We start from the raw sequence: 25,214 nt of genomic DNA, 5'->3' as shown, positions 1-25,214 counted from the left end.
TTAGCATCAAAAGATCAGAGTTCACATCCTGCTCTGCCTCTTACTAGCTGTGTGACCCTCAGCAGGTTCCTGAACCTCTCTGAACCTGTTTCCTCATCTAGAAAGTGAGGATAATTCCTCTCTTGGGGCTGTTGTATTACAGAGATTCGCTTTCTCTCTCTGAAGCCCCTGAGACTGGCTAATAGTCACGACTCAAACAGATGCTGTTAATATTCCAAAAATGGTGTCCACTGTTGTCCTGGCTTACCCGAGGAGCTTTCTAGAATCAAAATGCATTGCTGTAAGAAAATTAAAAGGAATAGGAAGGATGGCAGTAGGTGTAGGAAGGCTATTTGGTCTTCATCTCCTTCAAGTAGAGACTGCCCCAGGTCAGCTGAAACCCTCAGACACCCTGGAGAACTGGGCAGGAGCAAAAGCCTGGGTGGGGAAGCAGACAGAGGCATCAGAACTGCCGGGAATCTGTGTTCCAGAGGGGAGTCAGGTCCCAGGCTGCCTTGCTGGCCTTGGGCAAGTCATTTAGGCCCTTGGGGCCCTTTACCTGGCTGGGATTTGCATCCTGCCCACATCATAGGTTTGTGGTGAGCCTATATGTTCTGTCATGGGAAAGTGTCCAGGAAAATGGCAGACGTGCTTCAAATAGCGAGCAGGGTTCCCTGATGATGCTCCAGACGTCACCTCTGAGCTGGGCTAGGTACCTGGGCTTCCCTCATCCACCTCTGGATGCCTCAGAGGGCAGCCTGAGATGATCAGAAGCAAAGCTGACTCTTCAGGTAAGACACACAGAGCAGGTGAACTCTACCAGGCAGAAAATTTATCCACCTTGCAGCCTGGGAAGACCCTCTTCTTCCGGAGCAAAAGGGACCCGGGGTCTCACTTGCACTTGCACATCCCTGGGCCCCTGAGGGTCTGGAGGGGCCGGGGGCCCAGCCTTGGCAAAATGAGGAAGAAGTTGAAGGTTGTCTGAGGGTCCCTGCCATTCTTCTGTTCCATCATCCTACCCCTTCCTGCCCTCACCTTTCCTCCCCCTCCACCCCGATTTCAGCATTATCAGACAAACATCACAGTAAAAAATTCCAGGGCTTCCCTGGTGGCGCAGTCGTTGAGAGTCCGCCTGCCGATGCAGGGGACACGGGTTCGTGCCCCGGTCCGGGAAGATCCCACATGCCGCGGAGCGGCTAGGCCTGTGAGCCATGGCCGCTGAGCCTGCGCGTCCGGAGCCTGTGCTCCGCAACGGGAGAGCCCACAACAGTGAGAGGCCCGCGTACCGCAAAAAAGAAAAAAAATTCCATATTATCTTGTTTCCAAACTTAAAAGACTGTGGGTAATCATCAATGGATACACGGATAAACAAAATGTGGTGTATCCATACAATGAAATGTCATTCCAGGAGTGAAGTCCTGACACGTGCTACAACGTGGGTGAATCTTGAAAACATTACACTAAGCGGAAGAAGCAAGACGCGAAAGCCCAGCGTTAGATAATTCCACTTATTTGAAATCTCCGAAATTGGTAAATCCATAGAGACAGAAAGTAGATTAGTGGTTGGCAGGGCATGGGGGGAGGAGCGGGGAGAAACTGCTCAACGGGCACAGGGTTTCTTTCAGGGGTGATGAAAATGTTTTGGAACTAGACAGAGGCGATGGTTGTTCACTTTAAAATGGTCACTTGTGTGTTGTGTGGATTTTACCTCAATCAGGAAAGTAAATAGAAAAGACTGGGTTGCAGCAGCCACAGTTTGATTCAGGGGGTTCCTCCCTCCCTGTGCCTTCACCCCCTTCCCCTCTCCTGCCTCCTCTTTTATCCTCTCATCACCTGCACTGTCTTCTTTTTTCCTCTGTCTCCCTCTCAGCCCTGCACACACTTTTCTCCCTTTTCCTGGCTTGCCCCCCCCCACAAGCCATTGGCAAGGCAGCGTTGGGGCTGGGGGTGTGATCTTGTAGGACCAGGCACTGTGAACAACTTAACAAGCCCCTTCCCCTCAATTTCCCAGCTACCAAGTGACAAGGACAGACTCCAGGACCCTCTGGTTCTCATTTTCTCTTGTCAGCAGGCAGTACTTTTCCAAGGGTCCCTAAAGAGTGACCCGTTTTCGTTTCCAGGTTTAACTCAACGTTTGTGCTCCTCCTCAAATTTCTTCCTTACCTCACACCCCACTGCCTGTAGGTCACTGCCTGGGAAAATGGGAGGTAGGAAATCAGAGAGATTGCAAAAGAGATTGGTTGATTTAGAAGAATAAGAAGGCAAAGCACGGCCTTAGGACAGTAGCTCCTGGCGTGTTTATTTTCCTGTCTGTGTGTCTCTCTTAGGTTACAGGGATCCGTGGGGTGATATAACCACGTCTAGTCTGGACTGTATACCCACCTCAGGGCTACCCTTGTTTTTGTGTTTTCAGTCTGCTGTCTTTGCGTGAAAGTCCTAGGGCTGGGACATACGGCTGTGCCGTCTGTCAGTTGTTTTACATGTTCTTTGCCCAGTTCTTCCAGAGAAATCATCCTGCCCTTGGCTCTCGTAGAGGAAGACCACAGGGGTCAGAGACGGTGGGAAAAGAAGGAGGCAGGGCTGAGCTTTCAGACCCTTGGCTGGGATGCCAGGGCCCCCTGCCTCTCAGCCAGGCCTGGGCTAGAGACTCCTGCTGCCCTGTGACCAATCTTCCCAGGGCTCTGAGCTGGAGGACACAGGCCTAATCGATCCGCTTAAAGTAAAATATTGGAGCAGGAAGGGAGCTCAGGGGTCACTGGGTGACATGAAGGAGGTTGAGAGAAGTGACTTAGTCACAGCTTTGGGGTGTGAGTCCTAGACACTGCTGCTTCCACACCCCAGATCTGTGCCCCAATGGAAAATTGGAGAACATTTGATGGTCCTGGATGGAAGGACCGGCAGTGAGGGCAGCTGAGTGCCCCGTGAGGACACAAGCTTTGCATCCTGGCGTCGCCTCTTCCTGGCTATGCTACCTGGGCAGAGTACCTCCCAGATTCCTCATCTGCCCGTAAGTGACCCAGACAGGTCCAACCCGACGGGACTTGCATTCTCGTGTGCAGTATATGTCCTAAGACTGAGAAGAAGAACTACTTCATTTTACTCTCCGAGCGCATCTCCTCTGGGTTCTATTTTCTGCTTACGTCGAGTAGCCTCTCAGAGATGCTCCAGAGATGACCTGTAGGTACCAGAACATTAGCACGGGGCAAGTGGCCCAGCCCAGATGAGTTGGAGAGACAGCACTGGTGGCCTCATTGAATCAGGAGGTCCATGAACCTAAGGCCATTTGCTGGGGTCAGTGGGAGGGGCGGGGGGGGGTGCCTCCCTGCTTAGAGAGTTCTTCCCATGCATTCCTCTTTTTACCCTAAAGGAAAATAGTGGCACCTGAGATGCACACGGTTTATTCATTTTGCGTAGTGAATAGTAGCCTATGTTTTAAAGGATGATTTAATTTCTCCAGAGGCCCCTGTAATTTGTTCAGCTTCCTATTAGTGCTCTGACTTTCTGCAGCCATGCAGGGGTGGTGCTGGTGGTAGGGAAGTGGGGGGATCATTAGAATCTGGGACAGTGAGACCCATTGCCTTGCCTTTTGCTCTGTGGCACTGAGCGAGGCGGCCTGGCAGCCGAAGGGCTTATGCCACGGATGCTGTCTCCAGTCCCTAGAACAGTGTGGCACTGCCCCAAGCCCCAGAATGACCCTTAGTTCTCCTGCTCCTGACTTGAAACTTCTGGAAACTTCTGGAAAGAGATCAAAATGTACAGTGATTCTTGCTAAGACTTAATTACAGTTTTTTTTTTTTTTTTTTTTTACTATTGAGAGAGGAGAAGAAATACTGGAAAAGCCAAAAGCAGGAGTCTGTAGACTGTGGCCCATGGGCCAAATCTGGTGTTAGCTACGAATGGTTTTTACATTTTCAAATGGTGGAAAAAAACAAAAACAAAAGAACAGTATTTCATGACACATAAGATTATATGCAACACAAATTTCAGTGTCTGTAAAAACAGTTTAACTGGGACCCAGCCGTGCTCATTCGTTTACGGATCTATCATCAGTGCCTGCTTCCCTGCCGCAGCAGCAGACGTGAGTAGTTGTAACAGAAGGCACAGCCCCCAAAGCCTAAAATATTTACTATCTGGCCCTTTACAGAAACAAATTGCTGACCCTTGACCTGAAATTAAAGTGGAAAACTGTTTCGTTGCAGATCTATTTTAAAAAAAGATCCATAAAAATTTAATTTTTTAAATTAAATTTTAAATTTAATTATAAATTATAATTATTTATAATTATTGTTATAAATTATAATTCCATATAATTTAAAATTATAATGGAAATCAAGAGGGATAGCAGAATCTACTTCCTAGAACTTATTAAGTCAAATCAATCACCAGTTGGTAAAATGCAGTGGGGGAGATTCTTCTTTTTTTTTTTTTTTGCGGTACGCCGGCCTCTCACTGTTGTGGCCTCTCCCGTTGCGGCTCCGGACGCGCAGGCTCAGCGGCCATGGCTCACGGGCCTAGCCGCTCCGCGGCATGTGGGATCTTCCCGGACCGGGGCACGAACCCATGTCCCCTGCATCGGCAGGCGGACTCCCAACCACTGCGCCACCAGGGAAGCCCAAGATTCTTCTTTTGCTCAGGGATCTTTTAAACACAGAACCCACCCTTGTTGACCAGCTGCCTTGGACCCTGATGCTGTTCCCTTTGACTGTGCTACCGCCTCCCATTTTCCCAGCCTTGCAAGCCCTCACCTCTAGTGTAATTATGGATTCTGATCTCTCCCTCTGACCCCAGCCCAGTTTTAAAGCCCAGTCTAATGTTATCTAAAGTACACTTCTTGGATCTGTCCCTTCCTTTCCATGGCCTCTGCCCCCGCTCTGGTTCTGGCTTTTTTGCTGTATACCTGGATCAGTGCAGTCACCTCCCTGCCAACAGTCCTTTCTTACCCATCCAATTGGCCCTGCCGACTGCTGCTAAAGTGACCTTAGAGCACTTCTTTGATGCCGCCGTGCTCATGCCTGTGAACAAAGTCCAAACTGGCCACCTTGCCCACCTCCAGACTTTGAGTGAGAAGCAGCCACCATGTCACGTGGTTCACCCCATCCACCCCCAACATGGTGGTCGTGCAGATGGGCAGGGAAGAGACCAGGGCATGCGGGATCTTTTTAGTTGTGGCATGCGGGATCTTTAGTTGCTGCGTGCATGCAGGATCTAGTTCCCTGACCAGGGATCGAACCTGGGTCCTCACAAATCACTGGGAGATTTTCTGCTAAGGGATCTCATCTCTGATAAACAGAAGGCTAGAAAATGGTTCTCCCATTCATTCCCCAGAGACCTTGAGGGGAACCTGTTGCCACCGTGCCAGTACCAGTGTTAGAGCTCCAGCCATAATCATCTCAACTGTGGAAACCCAGAGCCCTTATTATTATATCATCAACACGATGAAGGGGAGGGTCCCACTCACAAAGGCAACGCCAAGGATGAGGAGACATCAAGAGTGGCTGCAGCAAGATTAGAAAAGATAAGAAAAAAACAGACCAAAAAATCAAACAAAAATTAAAAAAAAAAAAAAAGAGTGGCCTCCGCAAAATGCAGGACTACATCCTTCCTTCCACCCCAGGAGATTTAGAAACAAGAATAAATGGGAAAACGTACCTTGCTCTTGGGTGGGGACGTAAATATTGTGAAGATAGCAACTTTTATCGTTTCGGCTTGTCATGCAGTTCTAGCCAAAATCCCAATGGAATTTTGAGAATTTGAGGAAAAAGTGTTCTAAAGAGCATCTGGTAGCGAAAATGTGCAAGAAGATCAAACCATTTTGAAAAAAGAAGATGAGGGTGTCTAAGCCCACCTAGAGAATAAGACTGGAGATTCAACGCTTAAATCGGGAGGCTCTAGCACCAAAATTGACAGGTGAATGGAGCAGAAGAGATGGTTCACTCACCTGGGGAAAGAGGGAAGACTGTCCTATGAATAGGGCTGGGCCCATTGGTTTAGCTGTTGTATTTGGGAGAAAATTTTTTAGATTCCCACCTCATATCATACACTTAAATAAATTCTAGATGAATTAATAAATTTAATACAAAGAATTAGATCACTAAAAACACAGTAGAAAATATTTATGATCTTTACGTACTATACAGCAATGGAATAAATCACAAAGAAAAATAGACTTGACTGTATAAAAAGTAAAACCCGTCAGTAGAAGCCGTCAGAAACCAAAATAGGGAGTTCCCTGGTGACCTAGTGGTTACGATTCGGGCTTTCACTGCCATGGCCCAGGTTCAGTCCCTGGCTGGGGAACTGAGATCCCACAAGCTGTGTGGTGTGGCCAAAAGAAAAAAAAAAAAGAAACCAAAGTAAAAGGAGAAGCTGTTAGCCACAAACATGATAAAGGGTTCGTGTCACTCATAGATTAAGAACTCACTCAGATCATGACAGTGATCACTGAGGCATGACAGAGAGAAGCAAAGGATGTAAATGGGCATCTTATAAAAGAAGCCCGTGCATCAGATTTTTACTTTTACACTTCCATCCACCACGTTCCAAATGGGAAAACTTAGTCCTTGAAAGGAATTGATCAAATCTACAGAACAAAACCACGGGGCTCATTACACTTCTTAGTGTTCACTAAAACCTTAGCTGCAGGTTGAACAGGACGACCTGATTTGTCTGATCTGGCTCGCCCGGGCCGGGTGTAGTGACTCCAGCCAGTTTGGGAGGCTTGCGCTTCTGGGAGGATTCCACTGCTCCCGGGTGGGGCTCCTGGTGAGTCAGCAGGTGAGGTGACTCATGGACCAATCCCGGGCACAGGCACGAGCAGCTGGGCGGTGACCAGGGACGTCCTGAGAGAGGCTTCACCAGGAAGCAGCGAGGGAGGCATTACTTCGTAGAGTTGGGTGGGGAGCAGTAGCTGACTCCTTTGATAATGAAACTTGTTCCTCTTAGCACAGGGGTTCTTGTTTGGGGGCTTTCTAAGGGAAACAGACCATCAGTGTATCTCAGGGTAGAGAATATCACCACCAAATCCTAAGTCTTGAAGGATGAATGGGGCTTTGATCTTCCCAGGAAAGTCCTGCTCATCCTTGGGGAGATATCAAAGGTTTGGAGATGTGGGAAGACATCAAAGGTTTGGAGATGATCAGCCTCAGATGCCTCTCCCAAGAGCTCTCTGAGAGACAAGGGCCTCGGTCAGAGTGAAAAGTAGCTGCCTAGGAGGGCCCAGACCACCCACCCTCTGCCTAACCCAGAGGAGGTCTCACTTACCTCATTCTTAGAGCCATCCTAAGTCCTCCCAGCTTCTTATCCTACATCGTGGGTGGAGAAGAGAGCTCAGGCACCCACACCAGCGTGTCCTGCCTAGAAAGGAGAGAAATGGAACTGGACCTGAGTATGCCAGTGGCCAGCTGGTATAAACACAGTTGCCAGTAGGGCTTCCCTGCTGGCGCAGTGGTTGAGAGTCCGCCTGCCGATGCAGGGGACACGGGTTCGTGCCCCGGTCTGGGAAGATCCCACATGCCGCGGAGTGGGTGGGCCCGTGAGCCATGGCCCCTGAGCCTGCACGTCCGGAGCCTGTGCTCCGCAACGGGAGGGGCCACAACAGTGAGAGGCCCGCGTACCGTAAAACAAAACCAAAAACAAAAACACAGTGCCAGAGGCTGGCTGTCTCCTCACACCTTTGTCAGTCTGGGAAGTATTAGGTGGAGTGTCTGCCCCCAGATGGACCCTCCGACCCTGTAGCCCACCATTTATTTATTTATTTATTTTAAAGTTTTTTAAAAAAACTTTTTAAAAAGTTTAAAGGGAGGAAGTAGAAGCAGCTAGAACAGGGGCGTTTCAAAGATAAGAAAAAATATGAAGTGGAAAATAAATAATATGAGATAACTAGATCATTTAAAAGGAAGATATCAAAGTAAAATACAAGAGACTCAAATTACAGAGATAAAAATGTAAAACATGGAATAATCCAAAGTAACGTGAATGAACCACAGCAAAATGACATACTCAAAAGTTCAGAAATTCTAAGTTACGAGTTATTTTTAAGATAAAGAATTAAATATTCTCAGTAAGGAAGAGGGTACAGCAGGATTAAATGATCGTTTCTAGTGGGCTTTGTTGAGCTGACGCCACCTCTCAGCTGGGGCTGTTGGGGGAGGGGAGTGCACGCTGCTCTTCAGCCCCAAATTCATGCCCCCGCACTGTGCCCTGTTAAGGACTTAGCCTGGCCCTCAGAATGCACACCCAAGGGTCCTGGTGGGAACCAGTGAGGTGAGTGAAAGCCCATCCTTGATCCCGGGGGGCCACCTAACTCAGAGCTGGGAAGTCGGGACACCCAGGTCAAGTTGGTTCCATGCCACAGCAGCGTGTGACCAAACGATCACGATGCTTCCCTGTGCCTCCTTTTCCTTACCAGCAGTGCCCAGCTGATGCCTTCCCTCTCAGTAAAAAAAAAAACAACCGGGCTTCCCTGGTGGCGCAGTGGCTGAGAGTCCGCCTGCCGATGCAGGGCACACGGGTTCGTGCCCCGGTCCAGGAAGATCCCACATGCAGCGGAGCGGCTGGGCCTGTGAGCCATGGCCGCTGAGCCTGCGCGTCCGGAGGCTGTGCTCCGCAACGGGAGAGGCCACAACAGTGAGAGGCCCACGTACCACAAAAAAAAAAAAACAAAAAAAAACAACCCATCAGGGACTTCCCTGGTGGCGCAGAGGTTAAGAGTCCGTCTGCCAATGCAGGGGACATGGGTTTGAGCCCTGGTCTGGGAAGATCCCACATGCCGCGGAGCAACGAAGCCTGTGTGCCACAACTACTGAGCCTGCGCTCCAGAGCCTGCGCTCTAGAGCCCGCAAGCCACAACTGCTGAGCCCACGTGCCACAACTGCTGAAGCCTGCACGCCTAGAGCCCGTGCTCCGTAACGGGAGAGGCTACCGCAACGAGAAGCCCGGGCACTGCAGCAAAGAGTAGCCCCCACTTGCCGCAACTAGAGAAAGCCCGCACACAGCAACGAAGACCCAATGCAGCCAAAAATAAAAATAAATAAATATATAAAATTTAAAAAAAAATGTTTAAACCCCATCAAACTACCCGTCAGCGGCATTTACTTTTTAATGAAGTGGAAAGAGCAGTGAGCATAGTAACAAGTCAGGCCTCCTGAACCTGCCCACCTGATGATTTTGGACATGAACTGATATGATGCTGGTGAACTAAAAGTGCACATACAAGTAAATAACACTTTGGCGATACGCCCCGCGGATGAGGTTGGGCATCTGGTTGTTGGGGAGGAGAGAGGGGAGGTGGAAATCTGCCTGCTGTGAACTGGGGAGGTGGCACCTCTCTCTCCCTGCCCCCTACCCCGCCCCCAAGCACTTAGCCTCAGCACAGCATCCCAGCCCTCACCTCCCATCTTCATTCCCCAGGTGGGCTTTGAACCAGGATGGCTGAACCCCGCCAGGAGTTCAACGTGATGGAAGATCATGCCCAGGGGGACTACACCCTGCTGCAAGACCACGAGGGTGACGTGGAGCACGGCCTGAAAGGTTAGTGCACGGCCCTGCGTAACCGGCCCAGGCGCGGTGGGGATCGCGGCCGACCCGATGGCTCTGGAAAGGGCTGGCGGGAAGAGTTCGCATCCTGAGTTTTAAAGGAGTTTTAAATACTTTATTGCGTTAGATTGTCGATAGGCTTGAAGCCTCATTAATTTGAGCGAGCCAACAGAACTCAGAATGTGAGGCTATTTGAAAATCTGCCTTTTGCAAAGGAGAGTTTGCCACATACGTGGATATAGTATGATAAAGATTGCCGGAGGCTTGTTGGTCTAATTAATACAAGGGTGCTCTGTTAAGTCTTTAACCATATACCCATTAACCTATAAATCGGCAGGATTTATTGGCATGCAAAATACATGACTTTATACATTATTTTTTTCTCTTCCTTAATAGGCCTGTCTGGCCCCTCTTTGGCCAGAGTTGGTTAGCTCTGGGTTTCTTACTGTCCCTGTTATACCTTAATAAACCATGTCAACCTCTAAATGTTCTATAGTACAGTCTTTTGGCCCAGTTGGCTTGGCCTCCTCTCTCCCCTTCACTGCACTGTCTGACCACCGAGATCGGGGAGCCCCGTGGAGCACACAGAGCCCTCTCTCTGGCTCCGAACGCTAGTCCCTGCATCGCTGATGGGAGCATCAGAGGACCTGTAGGGCACTGGGTTGCGCTAAAAGGAACCCTCTCCCCACAGTGTCACTGGTGGCCAGTGCCCCCTGGAGCAGCCCACCGTGCAGCCCCGGGATAAGAAAGACTAGGTCCCTGTCTTCTAGACCCATTTCTAAGGAGATGAAATGGCAGTCTACTTTTCTCTTTTAATGCTAAAAATAACAAGCCTGGGGTGTGCGGTGTCGATGGCAGTGGTAGAGATCCAAGGTGGGAAGGGAACTCTTCTGGGTACATCTATCTGGGAAGGTTCCCTGGAAGAGGCGGGGATACCAGAAGGAGGCCTGGGTTGGGGGAGCACATGGAGAAAACATCCCTACCTTGGAGACGCTTCAGGACTCGTTGGGGGGCCTTGTTTCAAAGGCTGATTTCTCTGTACCTGTTTAAGCAGAGAACACATTAGGAGGCAGAGCTTGGGAATCAGACAAGTGGGCTCCAAGGTGGGGGAGGTGAGGGAAGAAATGGGCTGTCCCCGGAGCTCAGAGGCCACCCTCTGAACATCTTGGGAGCACACCCAGCCCGAAGCTCTGGCTGAGGGGAAATGCCTGCTCCCATTCGACTCAACCCTCCCCTCCTGGTGTCAGGCACCAATGGTGGCAAGAAACGTGCATTCTGACATCTCCCAGGCCACAGCCTGGCTCCAGCCAGAGCTGCTAATTTTCAACTCCCCAAGGGGTTGGAACGGCAGCTGGGCCCTAAGAGCTCCCTCATCTGAGGACCTGAGCCCACCATCCCTCCCCATGAGTGTTCTGCCTCAGTATCAGTATCACTGCTTTCACTTTCAAGTGTCCCTATTTGGGTGACAAAGTGTGTGGCTACCCTACTTACAATGGGACTTCCTTAAAATGATGATTCAGGCGACCTCCCTGGTGGCCCAGTGGTTGAGACTTTGCCTTCCAGTGCAGGGGGTGTGGGTTTGAGCCCTGCTTGGGGAGCTAAGATCCCACATGCCATGTGGCCAAAACACCTAAACATAAAATCAACAGAAGCAATATTGTAACACATTCAATAAAGACTGTGAAAATGGTCCACATCAAAAAAAATCTTAAAAAAAAAAGATAATTCAGGCATTTTTGTAGGACCCTACAAAAGTTCGCAAAGGGCTTTGGCCACCGACGTCTCAGGTAGCGCTCACAATAACCAGTGAAGGCGGAGGTTGCCTTCCCCAGTTTACAGATGACAGAGTTTCGTGTCTGAGATTATGGGGCTAGTATAGCATTCAGCTCCATGTCAGCTGTTTTTGCCTCTGGTCACCCTTAGCCAAGTCTCCTTGAAGCTTCAGTTATTAAACTCTTGTGGGTAGAATCCAACTTAGAATCCCAACATACTGAACTCTGCCCCAGATGAATTGTGCCAATGAAAAACTGATGCTCTTGGGAATTCCCTGGCAGTCCAGTGCTTAGGACTCGATGCTTTCATTGCTGTGGCCCAGGTTCAATCCCTGGTCGGGGAACTAAGATCCCACCCGCCAAAAGAAAAAAGAAAAATGATGCTCTGTTTAGGGTAGCCTGGTTTAAAAATTAAGTTAAAATACATATATTGTGTTGTCACAAATGTACCATAATAATGTAGGATGTTAACAATTTGGGAAACTGGGTGTGGGGTATCCTCTCTGGTCTATCTTTGCAGTTTTTCTGTAAATCTGCATTGATGCTAAAAGTTGGAATAGGATTAGATAGAGCCCAAGAGAGCTGCAAAGTGGGTAAAAGCTGGTTAACTGATAAAACAATGCACCCACGTGAATTAAAAGGTGTTAATGAGTTAACTTGTTAGACCTTCCAGAAGACCCTCAGAAGAGGCTTCTTCCTCCTTCCTTCCCTCCCTCCAAGAAGTCTAACAAGGGTAAAGCAGATGATGGCAGTTGTAGGCTGGGGATGGATTGGGGGAGGGGTGTTTGGGGGACAAGTGTTTGAGGCACCGTCATGCCCATAGGCTTCTGTGCTCCGACAGTCGAGGCTGGTCCGTCATAAGACCCGGCAGACGGTCTGCATCATGCTCCCTCACCATGTGTCCAGAGCCTACTTGAGAGAGTTGGCAGGTTTTTGCAAGCTCCAGGACCGGAAGCTTCTTTAGAATCAGCCCTTCTTTGGCTGGATGGGTGCAGCCAGGGCTGAGTGTCCAGGGATGGCGTTCTAGCAGAGGGTGTGACGTGTCTGATCTCGAAGTGTACTAGAACACCACTTGCCTCTTTTCGTCTCGTGAGTCTGCTTCATGCAGAACCAGCTTCCCGTCCTCTATCTCCAAGGCTGCCCCCACCCCAGGTGGAGTGGCTTTTGCAGAGTCCATCAGAGCTCCCTTGCCTTTGGATTCTGAAAGGACAGTTTTCTTATGAGTAGCGATGGCTGACATTTCAGGTGTAACTCAAGGCTTGTTGGGCGGTGCTTGGGGACACAGCCAAGTGTGCAGTTAGAATAGAAGTAGGTACTGTGTCTGCCCTGAGCTAATTCCTTTGCAGAGGAAGGAGTTGGGTCTCTGAGTGTTTTCCCAGGTCATTAATTGTCATTAATTCATGGCAGTGATCTCCCATGAGTCTCTTCAGTAGGGAAACACAAAGCCCAAGTTTACTTGTGGCTTAGCTTTCTGGTGTCTGCTGCCCGTTTGTCAATATAAGAGCCTTTGTCTCAATTGGAACCACAAGCTAATTAAAAGGCAATTTCTCCTCTCATCCCAGAACAGGTAAACATTGCGTGTCTCTTTGCCTGCTGACCCTGGTTTGGGGGCCCAGCTGTGTTGGGGTGGGGGTGGGATTGGTCCCCTTTGTGGTTTTATCATGTGGCCGCAGTCCATCCATCTGGGTTCCACGCTGGGTGATTTCAGCTCCAAAAGACAGTGTCCCCGAGGTCCTCTGAGGTCGAAAGCAGGGGTGGAGAGAGGGAGCCATTCTGAGGGGCTCATTGTATATGTTCCAGAATCTCCCCTGCAGACCCCGGCCGATGATGGATCTGAGGAACCAGGCTCTGAAACCTCTGATGCTAAGAGCACTCCAACGGCGGAAGGTGGGGCCTCCCTCTTCTCATGGCTTTATTCAAGCAGCTCCTTCCATGCTCCAGCCTGCGCTTTGCCACTCTTTGAGCTCATACGTGCCACCCTTCCTGGCTGCCTTTGCTGCTGCCTCTCCCTCTGGCTGAGAGATAGCTCGCTCAGTGCTTTGCAGGACGGAGCTCAGGCCCCGGATGTTGTGGGAGCCACGCTCTGTTTTGATGCCTTGCTCGCTAGGGTCAGGTATGGGCAGCTTCATCGTGTGTGAGTTTTGAGGCAGCCACACTTGAACAGGCTGGGATCTGTGGCAAAGCAGGGCCTGACGTCAGCTCCACCAAGCCCCTGCTCCTCGCCCATTGTCCTCGCAAAACTTCTTTCATGAGCCAGCAGGTCCTAAAGCAGCCGTTTGGCTGAGGAAAGGGCAGGTCAGTGCACATCTCCAAGCTCACACTTTGGGACTGGTCTTGGTTTAGTATCTTTCATTTCTTGAGCTCGGCCTGGGTGTCTGGACCTTGGCCATGGTGTTAGTTCCAGCCCATCTTCTACCCTGTCCTCTGTAGACATTTGGTGTCTAAGTTATTACAAAGCTGCTGACGTATTTCCTGAAGTGTTCCTTGGTCCTGATTTTGACCATCTTCTCTTGCTTCCCATCTATATCAGTCAAGCCTGTGTTGATCGCAGGTAACGGAAAACCCAACTAACTGTGACGTACATATGAAGAGGTTTATTTGTCTCACATAATAAAATGTCTGGACTTGGGCAGCAGCTTCTCAGTGTCAACTGTTTTATCTTCTGCCATCATTAATGGCCGGATTGTTGCCTTATAGTTACAGAATAGCTGCTGTACCTCCAGGCATCACATCTGCCTTCAAAGAAGAAAGAAAGTAGCAAAGCCGAAAGAACCCTGAAACCAAATGTGTTCCCTTTTTATTAGGAAAGCAACAGTTTTTCTGCAGGCCCCACCTAACCAACTTCTGTTTATGTATCATTGGCCAGAACTGGGTCTCATGGCCACCCCTGGCTGTAAGGGAGGCTGGGACATTGAGCATTTTGCCTTCCAGGCTCTTTAGCAGGAAAAATCAAGGGATAAGGGCATTGAGAATGGCTTTCGAGTAACCAGTCGGCAGTATCTGCCCCTCCTTCTCTCCATCCTCTCCAAGGTTCTATTCTCAGCACTTCCCTGGGCCCTGCCCATGACTTTGATGAGAACCTGGCCCCAGCATCTCCCCAAGCGTCCACCTTTGGATGAATTCAGAAAGTGGCTGTCTAGTGCCTGCCAATTGTTGGTGCATCCGTGGAGGATATAGTGGACGTGCCCCTTCCCCCACTTTGCCCGCCCCCCACCTCTGAAGTTCTCAGCCTAGTGAAGAGAATACCAGACCAAATGCTGTTTGCTCTCCTTCTTAGAGCCAGTGATGTTAAGACATAGCCTGCTGACCTTGTTAGGGTAGTTTTGCAAGTTGCCTACCGCCCTGAGAAGGTCCTGAAACACTAATGGCAGATTTTCTGCCAGCCTTCCAAATCAGCTTTATTCTGGAAGAATCTACCAACCAAGTCTTGCTGCACTCTGTACCCTGTCTATGTGTGCATCCCAAGAGCTTCAGCTCTGGCCCCGCGGGGAATGGGGGAGCCTGCTGGGGCTGGACTCTGCCAGGCTGCTCCCAAGGCAACCATAATAAAATGGACTCCTTCTGACGAACCTGAGTCAGGCGCTTGGGAAGCTTTCAAAGCTGACAACTCCTCATGTCTGCCCAGAATGGCCTGGGAGTATGCCAGGGCATTGCTCAGGGAAGAATGCCGATTTGGAAGTGTTCACCTCGATGAGAGACCAACAGCAGCTCCTGGTGGTGGATCTTTTCCTCCAGCCTCTGCTCTGAAGGTGGGTCCATCTGTGGGCCTGTTGTCAAGGACCTGACTCCAGACAGGGCCGGCCTGTTCGTTGCCACCCAGGGGAGTCTGTGGTTTTAAACCATGGGTCGTGGGCTCCGGGAGACAGGGGGATTAGAACTGGAAGAGAACTTGGAGGTCCCCTGGTGGTGATACTCCCATTTTGCAGATGAGAAAACTGAGACCCTAAGAGGACAAAGGACTTGCCCAAAGCCAGCCTCCCGGCAGAGCCACAGACTCCAGCCCTGACTGCAGGGTTCCTGCACTGCCTTGGTCCCAATCCCATTCTCCTGTTCTGCCCTGCTCTAAGGCTCAAACACCTGCGACCAGTCATCTGATTTTCAACACTTCCTCCTTAAAAACACTTGCGACCGTCCCCAGCCGTCCCTCTCACTGCAGTCTTTACAGGGGGGCTGTCCTGGCTTTCCTGGCAGAGGGCCTGGGTGTCTCGTGCATGGGCGCCACTCAGACAGAGTATTGATGTGCTCCCTGGAGAGACGTCAAGGCTGGAGCACGGCTCCGGGCCCTGCTCTGTGGGGCTGCTTTTCTGCATGTGGCTGAGTCCCCTCCCCCTCCCCCTCCCTGCATCTCTGCATCCCCCAAAGAGCAAAGGTGAGGGGTGTGGCACAGCTCATCCCGGCCCCCTAAGGTGACTCTCCGTGGTTTCCAGATGTGACAGCACCCTTAGTGGATGAGGGAGCCCCCGGTGAGCAGGCAGCCGCTCAGCCCCCCACGGAGATCCCAGAAGGAACCACAGGTGAGGGTGACTCCCCGGTCGGGGTGCCCAGCTCCCCTGCTGGAGGACGGGTGCACGTGGGGTTATGCCCGTCTCCAAGTGCAGCAGGAATGTGGGTGGACACCAGCCTCTGGGAATCTCTGGTTGTTCTGAGCCTGACGCCCTTTTGCTTCCATGGCTGCCTGCCTGCCTCCCAGAGAATAGAGGACCTCTGGATTCCTTCTAGCTCCTCCTCTCCTTGTCTTAGCTCCAGAGAGTTCTCTGAGGCAGGCTGGCGGCAGCCTTCACCCCCAAGGTCAGTCCACCCTCCTCCTGCGACTCTGCCAGCAACAGGGGTTACTTCCTCGGAGGTAAACAGCTCCCTGGGGCGGGGGGGGGGGGGCCGAGTGTGCAGCAGCATCGAGGTGGCCCACCCACACCTTTGGAGGATTGTAACTGGACAGTCCCCGAGGAACTCAGTGATGTCATCTAGCATCCATTTTTAGGACTATCCTTTCAAACGTATCAGCGTCGAACAGACATGATGAGACTGTCCTGTCAACACAGATGATGGGGCGTAGCCCAGACAGGGCACTGACCAGAGATAGCACTGGACTCGGGGCCGCCAGAGTCACCTGTGAGCTGCCCAGGCCCTTAGGGAACAGCGAGCACAGCCCAGAGCCCTGGCTGTCGCTTCCTTCACGTCCCCTTCCCTGGGCTTACGCACGACTCCAGCCGTTGGCTTGGTGACTTGAAGGCTGCTCAGCACGAAATGCAGAAGAGCTCTGGACCGTACGTCACCAGCAATGGACAGTGGGGGAAATGTCCCCCGGCAGGAGTTTTCTCTCCTTCCTGAAGACAGGGCTCAGGGCAGCCGTTTAGGAAGCCTGCAGCCCTCTCCCGGGCCTGTGTGCTGGGAGCACTGGGCAGGGGCCGAGCAGTTCCACGGCCTCCTCCAAGTAGCTTCTGTTTGCAAGTTGGTCTTCTGACATGGGTGGAGGGGGATGTTCTGGAAGCTGGCAGGCCCCGTCCTTGACAGTGAAGGTCGTTTGAAGGCCGTGGGACGAACGACTCATGGTAACTTGGCTTTTGTCTCCCGCTGTCCCTTTACAATTGTGTCAGTGGGCGAAGCTCTCCCCTGCCTGGGATGAAAACTCTAGCCACCTCTTGATTTTTGATCACTTCCGAGTTATCAAAAGTGTTTTAAGTTTCCACAGTCACAAAACCCAGTCTGCAAATGATGACTAGAATGTCCAGTCCTGCATGAGAGCCAAAGCTGCAGCCCCTCCTCTCTGGGACTAGGGAGGGGGCGAGGACGGGGCAGGGGCAGGGGCAGGAAGGCTCTTACTGCGTTGGCGCTGCTGTGAGCCAGCTCCACGTGGTCTGCAGGTGTTTAAAGCTGACTCTTTCTCTGTCGGGACCTTTCTGGAATTCTTCCAGACACCCCACGTTCACCATCCCCATCATCCCTCCGAAGGCCCCTCCCTCTGCGTTTGATTCCAGCAGACATTTCTTCTCTCTTTGGCCCCTTGGGGTCTCAAGAGCCACCTCCAGCCTCTCGCCTGCTGAGGTCGGCTTGCTCACATCAGTGGCCCTGCTGCATGTGGCCTGAGGCGCCCCCTCCACTATAGCTGCCCTGTGCCCACAGCAGGTCCATGGGGAACATGGGTGTTCTCTGCCCCAACAGACTGTGGATATGCAGACTGCCCGTAGGCTTTGCTCTGCCACCAAGGCAGGGCCAGCGTGTCTCTCCTCCTCTGATTTTCCCAGGTGGGCTTCTGACAGCCGTCCACCATGTCCCTAACCATAGAGAACTCACACCACGTGTCTCCCCCTGGTGCCTTGAAACCCTCTCGATGGGATGAGATGGGAGGTGGCCAGGCAGCCACCCCCCCCACCCCCCCAAGCTGCTGTCTCTAAAGAAATCCTCCTCAAAAATTCTCTCCCCCTCCACCCTTTACATCCTCAATGAAGTGGGAGGTTTTAGAGTTGGGGGGACATTTTTTCAGCTGGTGGCTTTCACAATATGTACCTTAATTTAGCACCTCACTTGGGCATGTCCCCTTTGCTGTATCTTGGTTCTCCTGTGAAACTTCCCATTTGAGGTCCATCTGGGGGTGCAGTGTGGCCATCCCTTTGCAGGAATCCCTGCCTTGCGGGGTGAGCGTGGAGCCCTCTTGGGGCTCCAGGGATACGGAGAAGCCATGTAGGGATGTGACGGCCCAGCCACTGTCACACACCCTCCCTCTCTTTGGCTTCTCTGAGCATCTCCCTTGCTGGGGTCAGGGGAGGTCAGAGATGTGGGCAGCAGCCCGCAGCTTCTGATTTGCATCAGGACCAGGATATCAAGACACCGCGTGGGAAAGCGAAAGCGGTGGGCTTCCCAGTGCCACGATGGTGATGTCGTCGGCATGCCTCCTCGTGTCCTCTGTCTCCAGGACTCCGTGCCATTTAGCTGGACTTGCTGTCACTCTGAGCCTTTCTTCCATAACCTTGTCAGAAACTCAGATCAGACCTTTGCTTGGAGCTGTGCTTCCCAGACAGTCGGCTGTTGTCGAGTGACGCAGAGCTGTCACCGTTAGACCTCACAGGCCATACAGTGTCAGCGTGCAGGGGACCCAGAGATGTTCCTGCCTAGGAACTGGCAGTGGGGGAGCTGCCCGAGCCCCCTGCTGGCCCCCTGCTGGCCCCCTGCCCCTCGCCACAGCTGCCCTGGGCCCGCCAGCGGGCTGGCTGTTTTTAAGGCCATCGTGCGTCTGTCCAGCAACCCAGGGGCTCTTTCTTTTTTTTTTTTTTTGTGCGGTGCGCGGGCCTCTCACTGTTGTGGCCTCTCCCGTTGCGGAGCACAGGCTCTGGACGCACAGGCTCAGTGGCCATGGCTCACGGGCCCAGCCGCTCCACGGCATATGGGATCTTCCCGGGCCGGGGCACGAACCCGTGTCCCCTGCATCGGCAGGCGGACTCTCAACAACTGTGCCACCAGGGAAACCCAGGGGCTCTTTCTTTTGCTTCCGCCGTGTTCTCTGTGGTGGACCCGTATGGCAGGTGGTGGTAACCTGGCATTTCTGGTTTAGGTGTAGAGACTGAGTCATTGCGGGACTGGCAGAGAAGACTGGTGGCCCAGCCAGCAACTGGTGGGCATTTCTCAGGGTGGTGGCCTCTCTGTCACTGTCCATCAGGGCATGTTGGCGCTCCTGGGATCATGGGGTCACCGCACGCCTTTTAGGGGCCCTTTCTTCTGGACAGTTGTATCCATTGTCCTGCAGCAATATCCCGATTTTTTTCACGATGCAGAAATTGGTGTTGTGTGAAAGCTTATTGGTTTCGGTACCACTGATGATCAGTAGCTTTTCTCAGTCTTTTTTTGTTCGGGATGGACTGTGGCTCCCTAAGCAGGAGCCCAAGACACCCCAAAAGCTGCTCACTGACACTGCTGGCCTCCCTCCCTATTCTAAGCATGAGGTTAAATGGCTTGCCCAGCAGTTTGGAGGAAAGAAACTGAACCGCCGGGGGGGCCCTGCTGTGTCCCAGGCACTTTGCTAAATACATTCACACCATTTTATATGAATCCTCACCACTCTTCTGCAAGGTGAGCCAGTGTCATCACCTTGGGATTCTAGAGTTGGAGACAGAGGCCCAGAGAGGCTGAGTAATGGTGGCACCTGGGTTTGAACCGCAGCCGACTCCACAGCCCGCGCCTAGTCTTCCCTGCACCTTTGCCGCCCGCCGCCCCAGGAGCGCTGGCTGGGGCTGGGAGGGCAGCCTCCGCCTGGACACAGCTCCCACAGCAGTGGCCGAGCAGCAAATTGCTTCTCTGACCTCACCTGTCCTGTGTCTTTGTCGAGTGGGGTACTGAGGACCCTGGGCCCATTGTGGAGAAGGTCTTTCCTACTGGACTGTGCCGCCCGTAAAGTGCGTGGTTGTGTGGGTTTTGTTTAGTGAACTGGTTTCATCCACGTCCCCGGCAGTCACATTTGCAAAGAGCCAGAGGTGCAGCGCCTTGGTGCTGCTAAGGTGTGCCTTTCCTGAATGCTTTCAGAAACATAGCGGAAGAGGCGGGGAGCTTTGTCTCTAGCAAACAGTAACCGTCTTTGCTTTTATCTTCTTCGTTTGCTGACACACAAACCAGCTGAAGAAGCAGGCATTGGAGACACCCCCAACCTGGAAGACCAAGCTGCTGGACATGTGACCCAAGGTCAGTGGGCTAGAATCGCCTGCCACGCGTGACGTAGGGGGCCGGGAAGAGGGGCATGGCGACACAAATGGACCCTACCTACCCTGAAAAGAGAATTTGGACCTGGGCCTTAATTCCTGGTCTTTAGGAGTTGGTTTTTATCGAAGGTGGGCTATTCAGATAGAGAAAGAGCTCTAGCCCTTTCTAGCCATTTCTGAGTCTCTCCTGAGGTGTTCAGTGTTCTGAAAGAAGCTGGCCCTGCCCAGCATGGGGAGTCGAGAATCAATGACCAGGAGAAACGCAGATAATATGTACGATGAGTGATTTCCCCTGTAGGCGGCCCTCTGGGCTGTCCCGGGAGCAAAGCCTCAACCAAATCACCACTGAGCTATTTTTTTTCAACTCTCTTCTGTGCAGCCTTCAAACCTTATTATGATTTTCTTCTCAGGGACCAAAACTGCTGTGCTCAAGAAAAGCAACTTCGTATAATCACTGAGCATAAATGTTTTAAGAACTCAATTTTTTAAATCCTAGAGATTCCTGATCTTAGGAAATGGAGACCCCGCCAATACAGCCTAGCTGGGTTTGTTTTCCGTCATTTGCTGCATAAATGAATTTGACAGTCTACTGTGTAATGTGGAAGCTTCTAGATTGTAAGAAAGCAGGGAAAACACTGTTCTTTTCTCCAGAAAGTGATTTGGGATTTGGATAGCGCCACCACTGGGGCCATCTGACTTTAGGAAGACTCTGGGCCCTGAAGAAATGTCTCCCTGAAGGTGTTTTGAAGCCTAACACACACATTTCTGCTCCCCAGGGGTCCCTGCCCCCGTAGTGGGCTAGGGTTTCTCATCTCACATGTCATGGAAAGGCGTGTTTTCATTCTTAGGCTTACAAAGAGCTTCAGAAAATATTAGAAGGGGTAATCATTGTAAGGGGAAACCTCAGTCTATGTGTTAAATAACTAGAATCCTGCCTCCTGTTTCTTTTCGGTTATGATCTGCAGCTTTTAGGTAAAATTAGAGGTTTTTATAACCTCTGGAAATGATGATCTATTTCCATAAAAAGAAATGAATGAGTTTTTTCTACCAATTTTTATTGCAGGCTATGTCTCTATGCCCCTAAAACATATTCCATGCAACAAAAAGATCAGGCCATCAGCTTTCCTAGAAACTTTATTTTTGTGCTAACTGAATTTTTGACTTTCGCAGCACTGGCCTAGGGTCATATAGATATAAAGATGAATGCCAGGCAACATCTGCAATGGGAAATTGGCACCAAATCTGTGAACACGTGGAGGTTTCTACCTCTACTCCCAAGGCCAGTATTTAATGTCTTGACTGGAGCTGCTGATCCACACGGCCAAGCCCAAGCTCCCTCCAGTGGAACCTCGTGAAATTCAGGCTCACTCGTGATCCGCAAACATTTTATTTGACACAGGCCTGCCGTCTGTTCTGAACAAAAACAAGCAGCTTTAGGGAGAGCCGTGTATACAAAAGCACAGCTATTATCTCTTTCTTGCTTTCCTGCTGCAGAAGGAAAACCTCTGGCAGCCTGTGTTCATGAAGTACTAAGACAGAAAAGATGTTTCAGGATGGAGCTGCCATTGGCTGAGTATTAGGTGTGGGGAGACCCTACCCATCTCACCCCTGCTCACACCAGGGTAGACCTTTCTTCTGTGAGTGTCTCCAGGACCAGGTCTCCCAAGGGAGTGTGGGGACACAAATTTTAACACGTCAAACTGTGTTTTCCCAAATATTTTTTACCTTGGACCCACCCCCGGTGATTGCTACGTTTCATATTTACTGAGCACTTTACAGTCTTCCGGGAGCTGAATAGAATGTCCTCCCAGCCTGGCTCCTTCCCCCAGGAGTGCAATGGCACGAGCTAAGGTTCCTCACTCGCGCATGCGCTGCACTGTCGTCTGTTGGTAACTGTTCAGGCTGTGTTTGGTGCCCTTGTTTCTGTTTAATGAGGGGCTTTTACAGTCCTGCAGCATATCAGAGTACAGTGACATCCACATCACGAGCAATTTCTAGGAAGCTCTGGAGGAAAGCTTTTCCCAGAAGGCGCTGGAGACCTGGCCCGTCAGTGGCTGTAAGGACCGGCAGCTGCTGCGCTTCTGGTCTGTTGAGCGGTGGGGTGGGAAGAAGAGGCACTGAGGCACCTGCTCAGGCTGCCTGCTGCCCAGCTTGTTTCCTCCGTCTCTGTCGTTTGGGCGGTTCTTCCCCGAGACTGACCAAGGGCCCCCGTGAGGTGCCTGTAGACCCCGCGGAAGGCGGAAATCAGCACGTTTTCCCGACACGCCTTCATGTACTGATCCCTGGCCTTGTGGCAGGCTCTGTGGCGGTGCTAGGAACACGAGATGAGTGAGATGGTGAGCTCAAGGCCCCGGTGTAGGGGTGAGAGGTAAGGGTGAGCCGGGCCTCTTGATAAGGGTCCAGTGGGCAGCTGCAAGGACTCCGACTGGGTTGGGGCGAGAGGGACGTGTTACCCATGTGTGTGGACACCTGTGTTCTCCCACCTCCTTCCCCTCCCCTCATCCAGTCTCTTTCTCTTCCAAGACCCCCAATCCTTTGGGGTTCCAGATTTTGTTTAGAGGAGAGCCGTGAAGTTGTTCTGGAACTAGGTAGGATGTTTGAAGAGTTGGGAGTTAGAACAAATACGGAATGTTTATTAGGAGAACCAATGAGCATACGACTCCTGTCCTTAATACACAGATACTTTTTTTTTTTTAATTTATTTTTGGCTGTGTTGGGTCTTTGTTGCGGTGCGCGGGCTTCTCACTGCGATGGTTTCTCTTGTTGCGGAGCACAGACTCTAGGCGCGTGGGCTTCAGTAGTTGTGGCATGCAGGCTCAGTAGTTGTGGCTCACGGGCTCTCGAGCACAGGCTCAGTAGTTGTGGCGCACGGGCTTAGTTGCTCCGCGGCATGTGGGATCTTCCCAGAGCAGGGATCAAACCCATGTCCCCTGCATTGGCAGGCGGATTCTTAACCACTGCGCCACCAGGGAAGTCCCAATACACGGATACTTTAAGGAGGGATTCACGTGAATGTCACATGAATGAAGCAGAGAAAAGGGAACTGTGCCCTCCATCCACTGGGTTGGCACATGGCAAGTGGTGTGATAGGGGTGAAGCAGTGGTCCCCGTGGGCCGTGCATGTCTTTGCCGTGCAGACCACCTTTACTGCCACGGTGGTCGCCTCACCTCGTGCAGAAGGCTGTCCATAATCCACGATCCGGATGCACCTGAACCGTGTTTCTGTTTACTGGGGTCTCATGGCAGGTCTGTTAGTAAAGACTCGAGCCCTGATGGTGATACGTTTTGGGCTTTTCAAATCTGTCAGGGTGGGTTTGTAGACAGCTGCTGGTTTCATTCAGCAAAGAGAGGGAAGGAGAGGAAAAGAGATCCTCACTGCGCCCCAGCCAGGTCCCAGCTAGAGGCCAGAGTCTTCGGGGGGCTCGCTCTCCCTGGAGAGGAGGACAAGCTTCGTGGCTGGTGGAGTTAGCACGAGGCAGCCCCAGTTAATGACAGGATGCTCGGAGCCCAACCAGACCCACGATGGGCAGAGGGATAATGCTGGCACTAGACGGGGCTTTGGTCCAAAGATGAGAAAACTGAGGCCCAGAGAGGGGAGGTGCTCACCCAGCAAGTTGGCAGCAGATAGACCAAGAGACCTTTCATTCTGAGCAAAGAAAAGCAACGAGGGTGAGCCCAGAGCGTGGGCTCCTTTTTCTTGGTTAGGTGGGCTTGAGATGCCGTTTAAATGTCCTTTTCTTCTTTCCAAAGTGTGTCCCCTCTCTTAAACACTTAATGCGCTCTTGCTAACCTTTTGCCACCTCCGCCTCTTCAAACCCAGAGGAGGGGAGAGTTCCGGGCCAGCAGAGGGAAGTGTCTGAGAGGCCCCCTGCTAATGGGCTTAGCTCTCAGGTCCAGCCTGCACACGGCCAAGAAGCTTCTGGGGTCTCCGAGCTGCATCTGGGGGAGAAACAGCCAGAAGCTCCCATCCTGGCGATCCCTCACCTTTCCCAGCATCATCCTGTCTGCCAGCCGCCTCTCCCACCAGGAGGCCCTCAGGAGCCCCACCAGGAGTGGGGACCAAAGCGAGGGGAGCAGGCCGAGGAGGGGCTGGCCTTTCCGAAGCCCACCTACCCTGGATGTCTCCAGATTGAGCCTGGGAGTGTCAAGGTTGTCCAGGAAAGCTTCCTCAGGGAACCAGGGCGCCGTGGAGGTGAGGCCATGGAGCCCGGGACCCCAGGTCTGAGCTGCCAGCACGTGTCTGACATGCCTGGGGCTCCCATCCTGCCCGAAGGCCCCAGAGAGGCCACACACCAGCATTCGGGGCCAGAACCTGAGGATGGAGACGGCAGCCGCTGCGGCTCTGAGCTGCTGGAGTGCCAGCTTCTGGGAGACCTGACCCAGGAGGGGCCGCCTCTGAAGAGGGAGCAGGGCAAAGAGAGGCTGGGGGCCGAGGAGGTGGATGAAGACCGGGACACTGACGAGTCCTCTCCCCAGGACTCCTTTCCCTCCCAGGCCTCCCCACGTCTGCAGAGCCCCACCACCCGAGGCGGGCCAACCCCCGACGCAGTTTCCGGAGAAGCCCCTGGGATCCCTGGTTTCTCAGCCAAGGGTGCCATCCCCCTCCCTGTCGATTTCCTCTCTAAAGTTTCTGCAGAGACCCGGGTCTCAGAGCCCGATGGGCCCGGGGAGGGGCCCCCAGCGGAAGGGCACGACGAGCCCCCCGAGTTCATGTTCCACGTGGAAATCAAAGCCAATGTGCAGAAGGAGCAGGGACCTTCGGAGGTGGATTTGGAAGGGGCTGCAGTTCCTGGGGCCTCTGGAGCAGAGCAAGAGCCCTGGGGCCCCTCTGAGGGCGAGGACACAAAAAAGACTGCCCTTCCAGAACCATCTGAAAAGCAGCCTGCAGCTGGTCTGCCGGGGAAGCCCGTCAGCCGGGTTCCTCAACTCAAAGGTCTGTGTCTTGAGCTCCTTTGCTCCTGCCCGGCGACCTTGTGTGCCACCCAGGCTGCGGGCACTGCCACTGAGCTTCCGGCCCCTCCTTGGCTCCTGCCGCTTCCAAGGCCCCCGGGGGACAGCCACCAAACCGGCCACTGGGCCTCTGCTCACCCTCCCGCCTCCTCCTGCCCTCCAGGCTCCTCTCACGCTTGCCCGCCGTTTTGCATGTCACCAACACCCCCTGCCCCATGCTTTCTGCCCCGTTCGCTTCTCTGGCCACTTGATTTATCCACAAGGTTCCATCGGCCCGCTGGAGGCTGGTGGGCCG

At 52.3% G+C, this 25,214-nt stretch overlaps 1 protein-coding gene across 10 annotated transcripts in view; it reads left to right on the top strand.

Annotated features, from left to right (window-relative positions):
• Positions 1 to 9,404: 9,404 nt before the first annotated feature.
• The window catches only part of MAPT (microtubule associated protein tau), a 45,427-nt gene continuing 29,617 nt past the window's right edge, over positions 9,405 to 25,214 (top strand). For 2 of the 10 annotated variants that reach the window (XM_065897942.1, XM_065897941.1), the window contains exons 1-6: positions 9,405 to 9,507; positions 13,086 to 13,172; positions 15,713 to 15,799; positions 19,887 to 19,952; positions 20,952 to 20,953; positions 24,104 to 24,902. In XM_065897942.1, the coding sequence (XP_065754014.1) occupies positions 9,405 to 9,507; positions 13,086 to 13,172; positions 15,713 to 15,799; positions 19,887 to 19,952; positions 20,952 to 20,953; positions 24,104 to 24,902 (1,144 nt within the window). Of the gene's footprint in view, positions 9,508 to 13,085; positions 13,173 to 15,712; positions 15,800 to 19,886; positions 19,953 to 20,951; positions 20,954 to 23,789; positions 24,903 to 25,214 lie in introns of all 10 variants that reach the window. The other 8 variants (XM_065897943.1, XM_065897940.1, XM_065897946.1 and 5 more) reach the window with 4 other exon arrangements.

The sequence above is a fragment of the Phocoena phocoena genome, chromosome 19, assembly GCF_963924675.1.
Source record: "Phocoena phocoena chromosome 19, mPhoPho1.1, whole genome shotgun sequence".
Taxonomy (NCBI): Eukaryota; Metazoa; Chordata; class Mammalia; order Artiodactyla; family Phocoenidae; genus Phocoena; species Phocoena phocoena.
The sequence above is the reverse complement of the archived record's forward strand: the minus strand, read 5'-3'. Positions and strand labels throughout refer to the sequence as shown.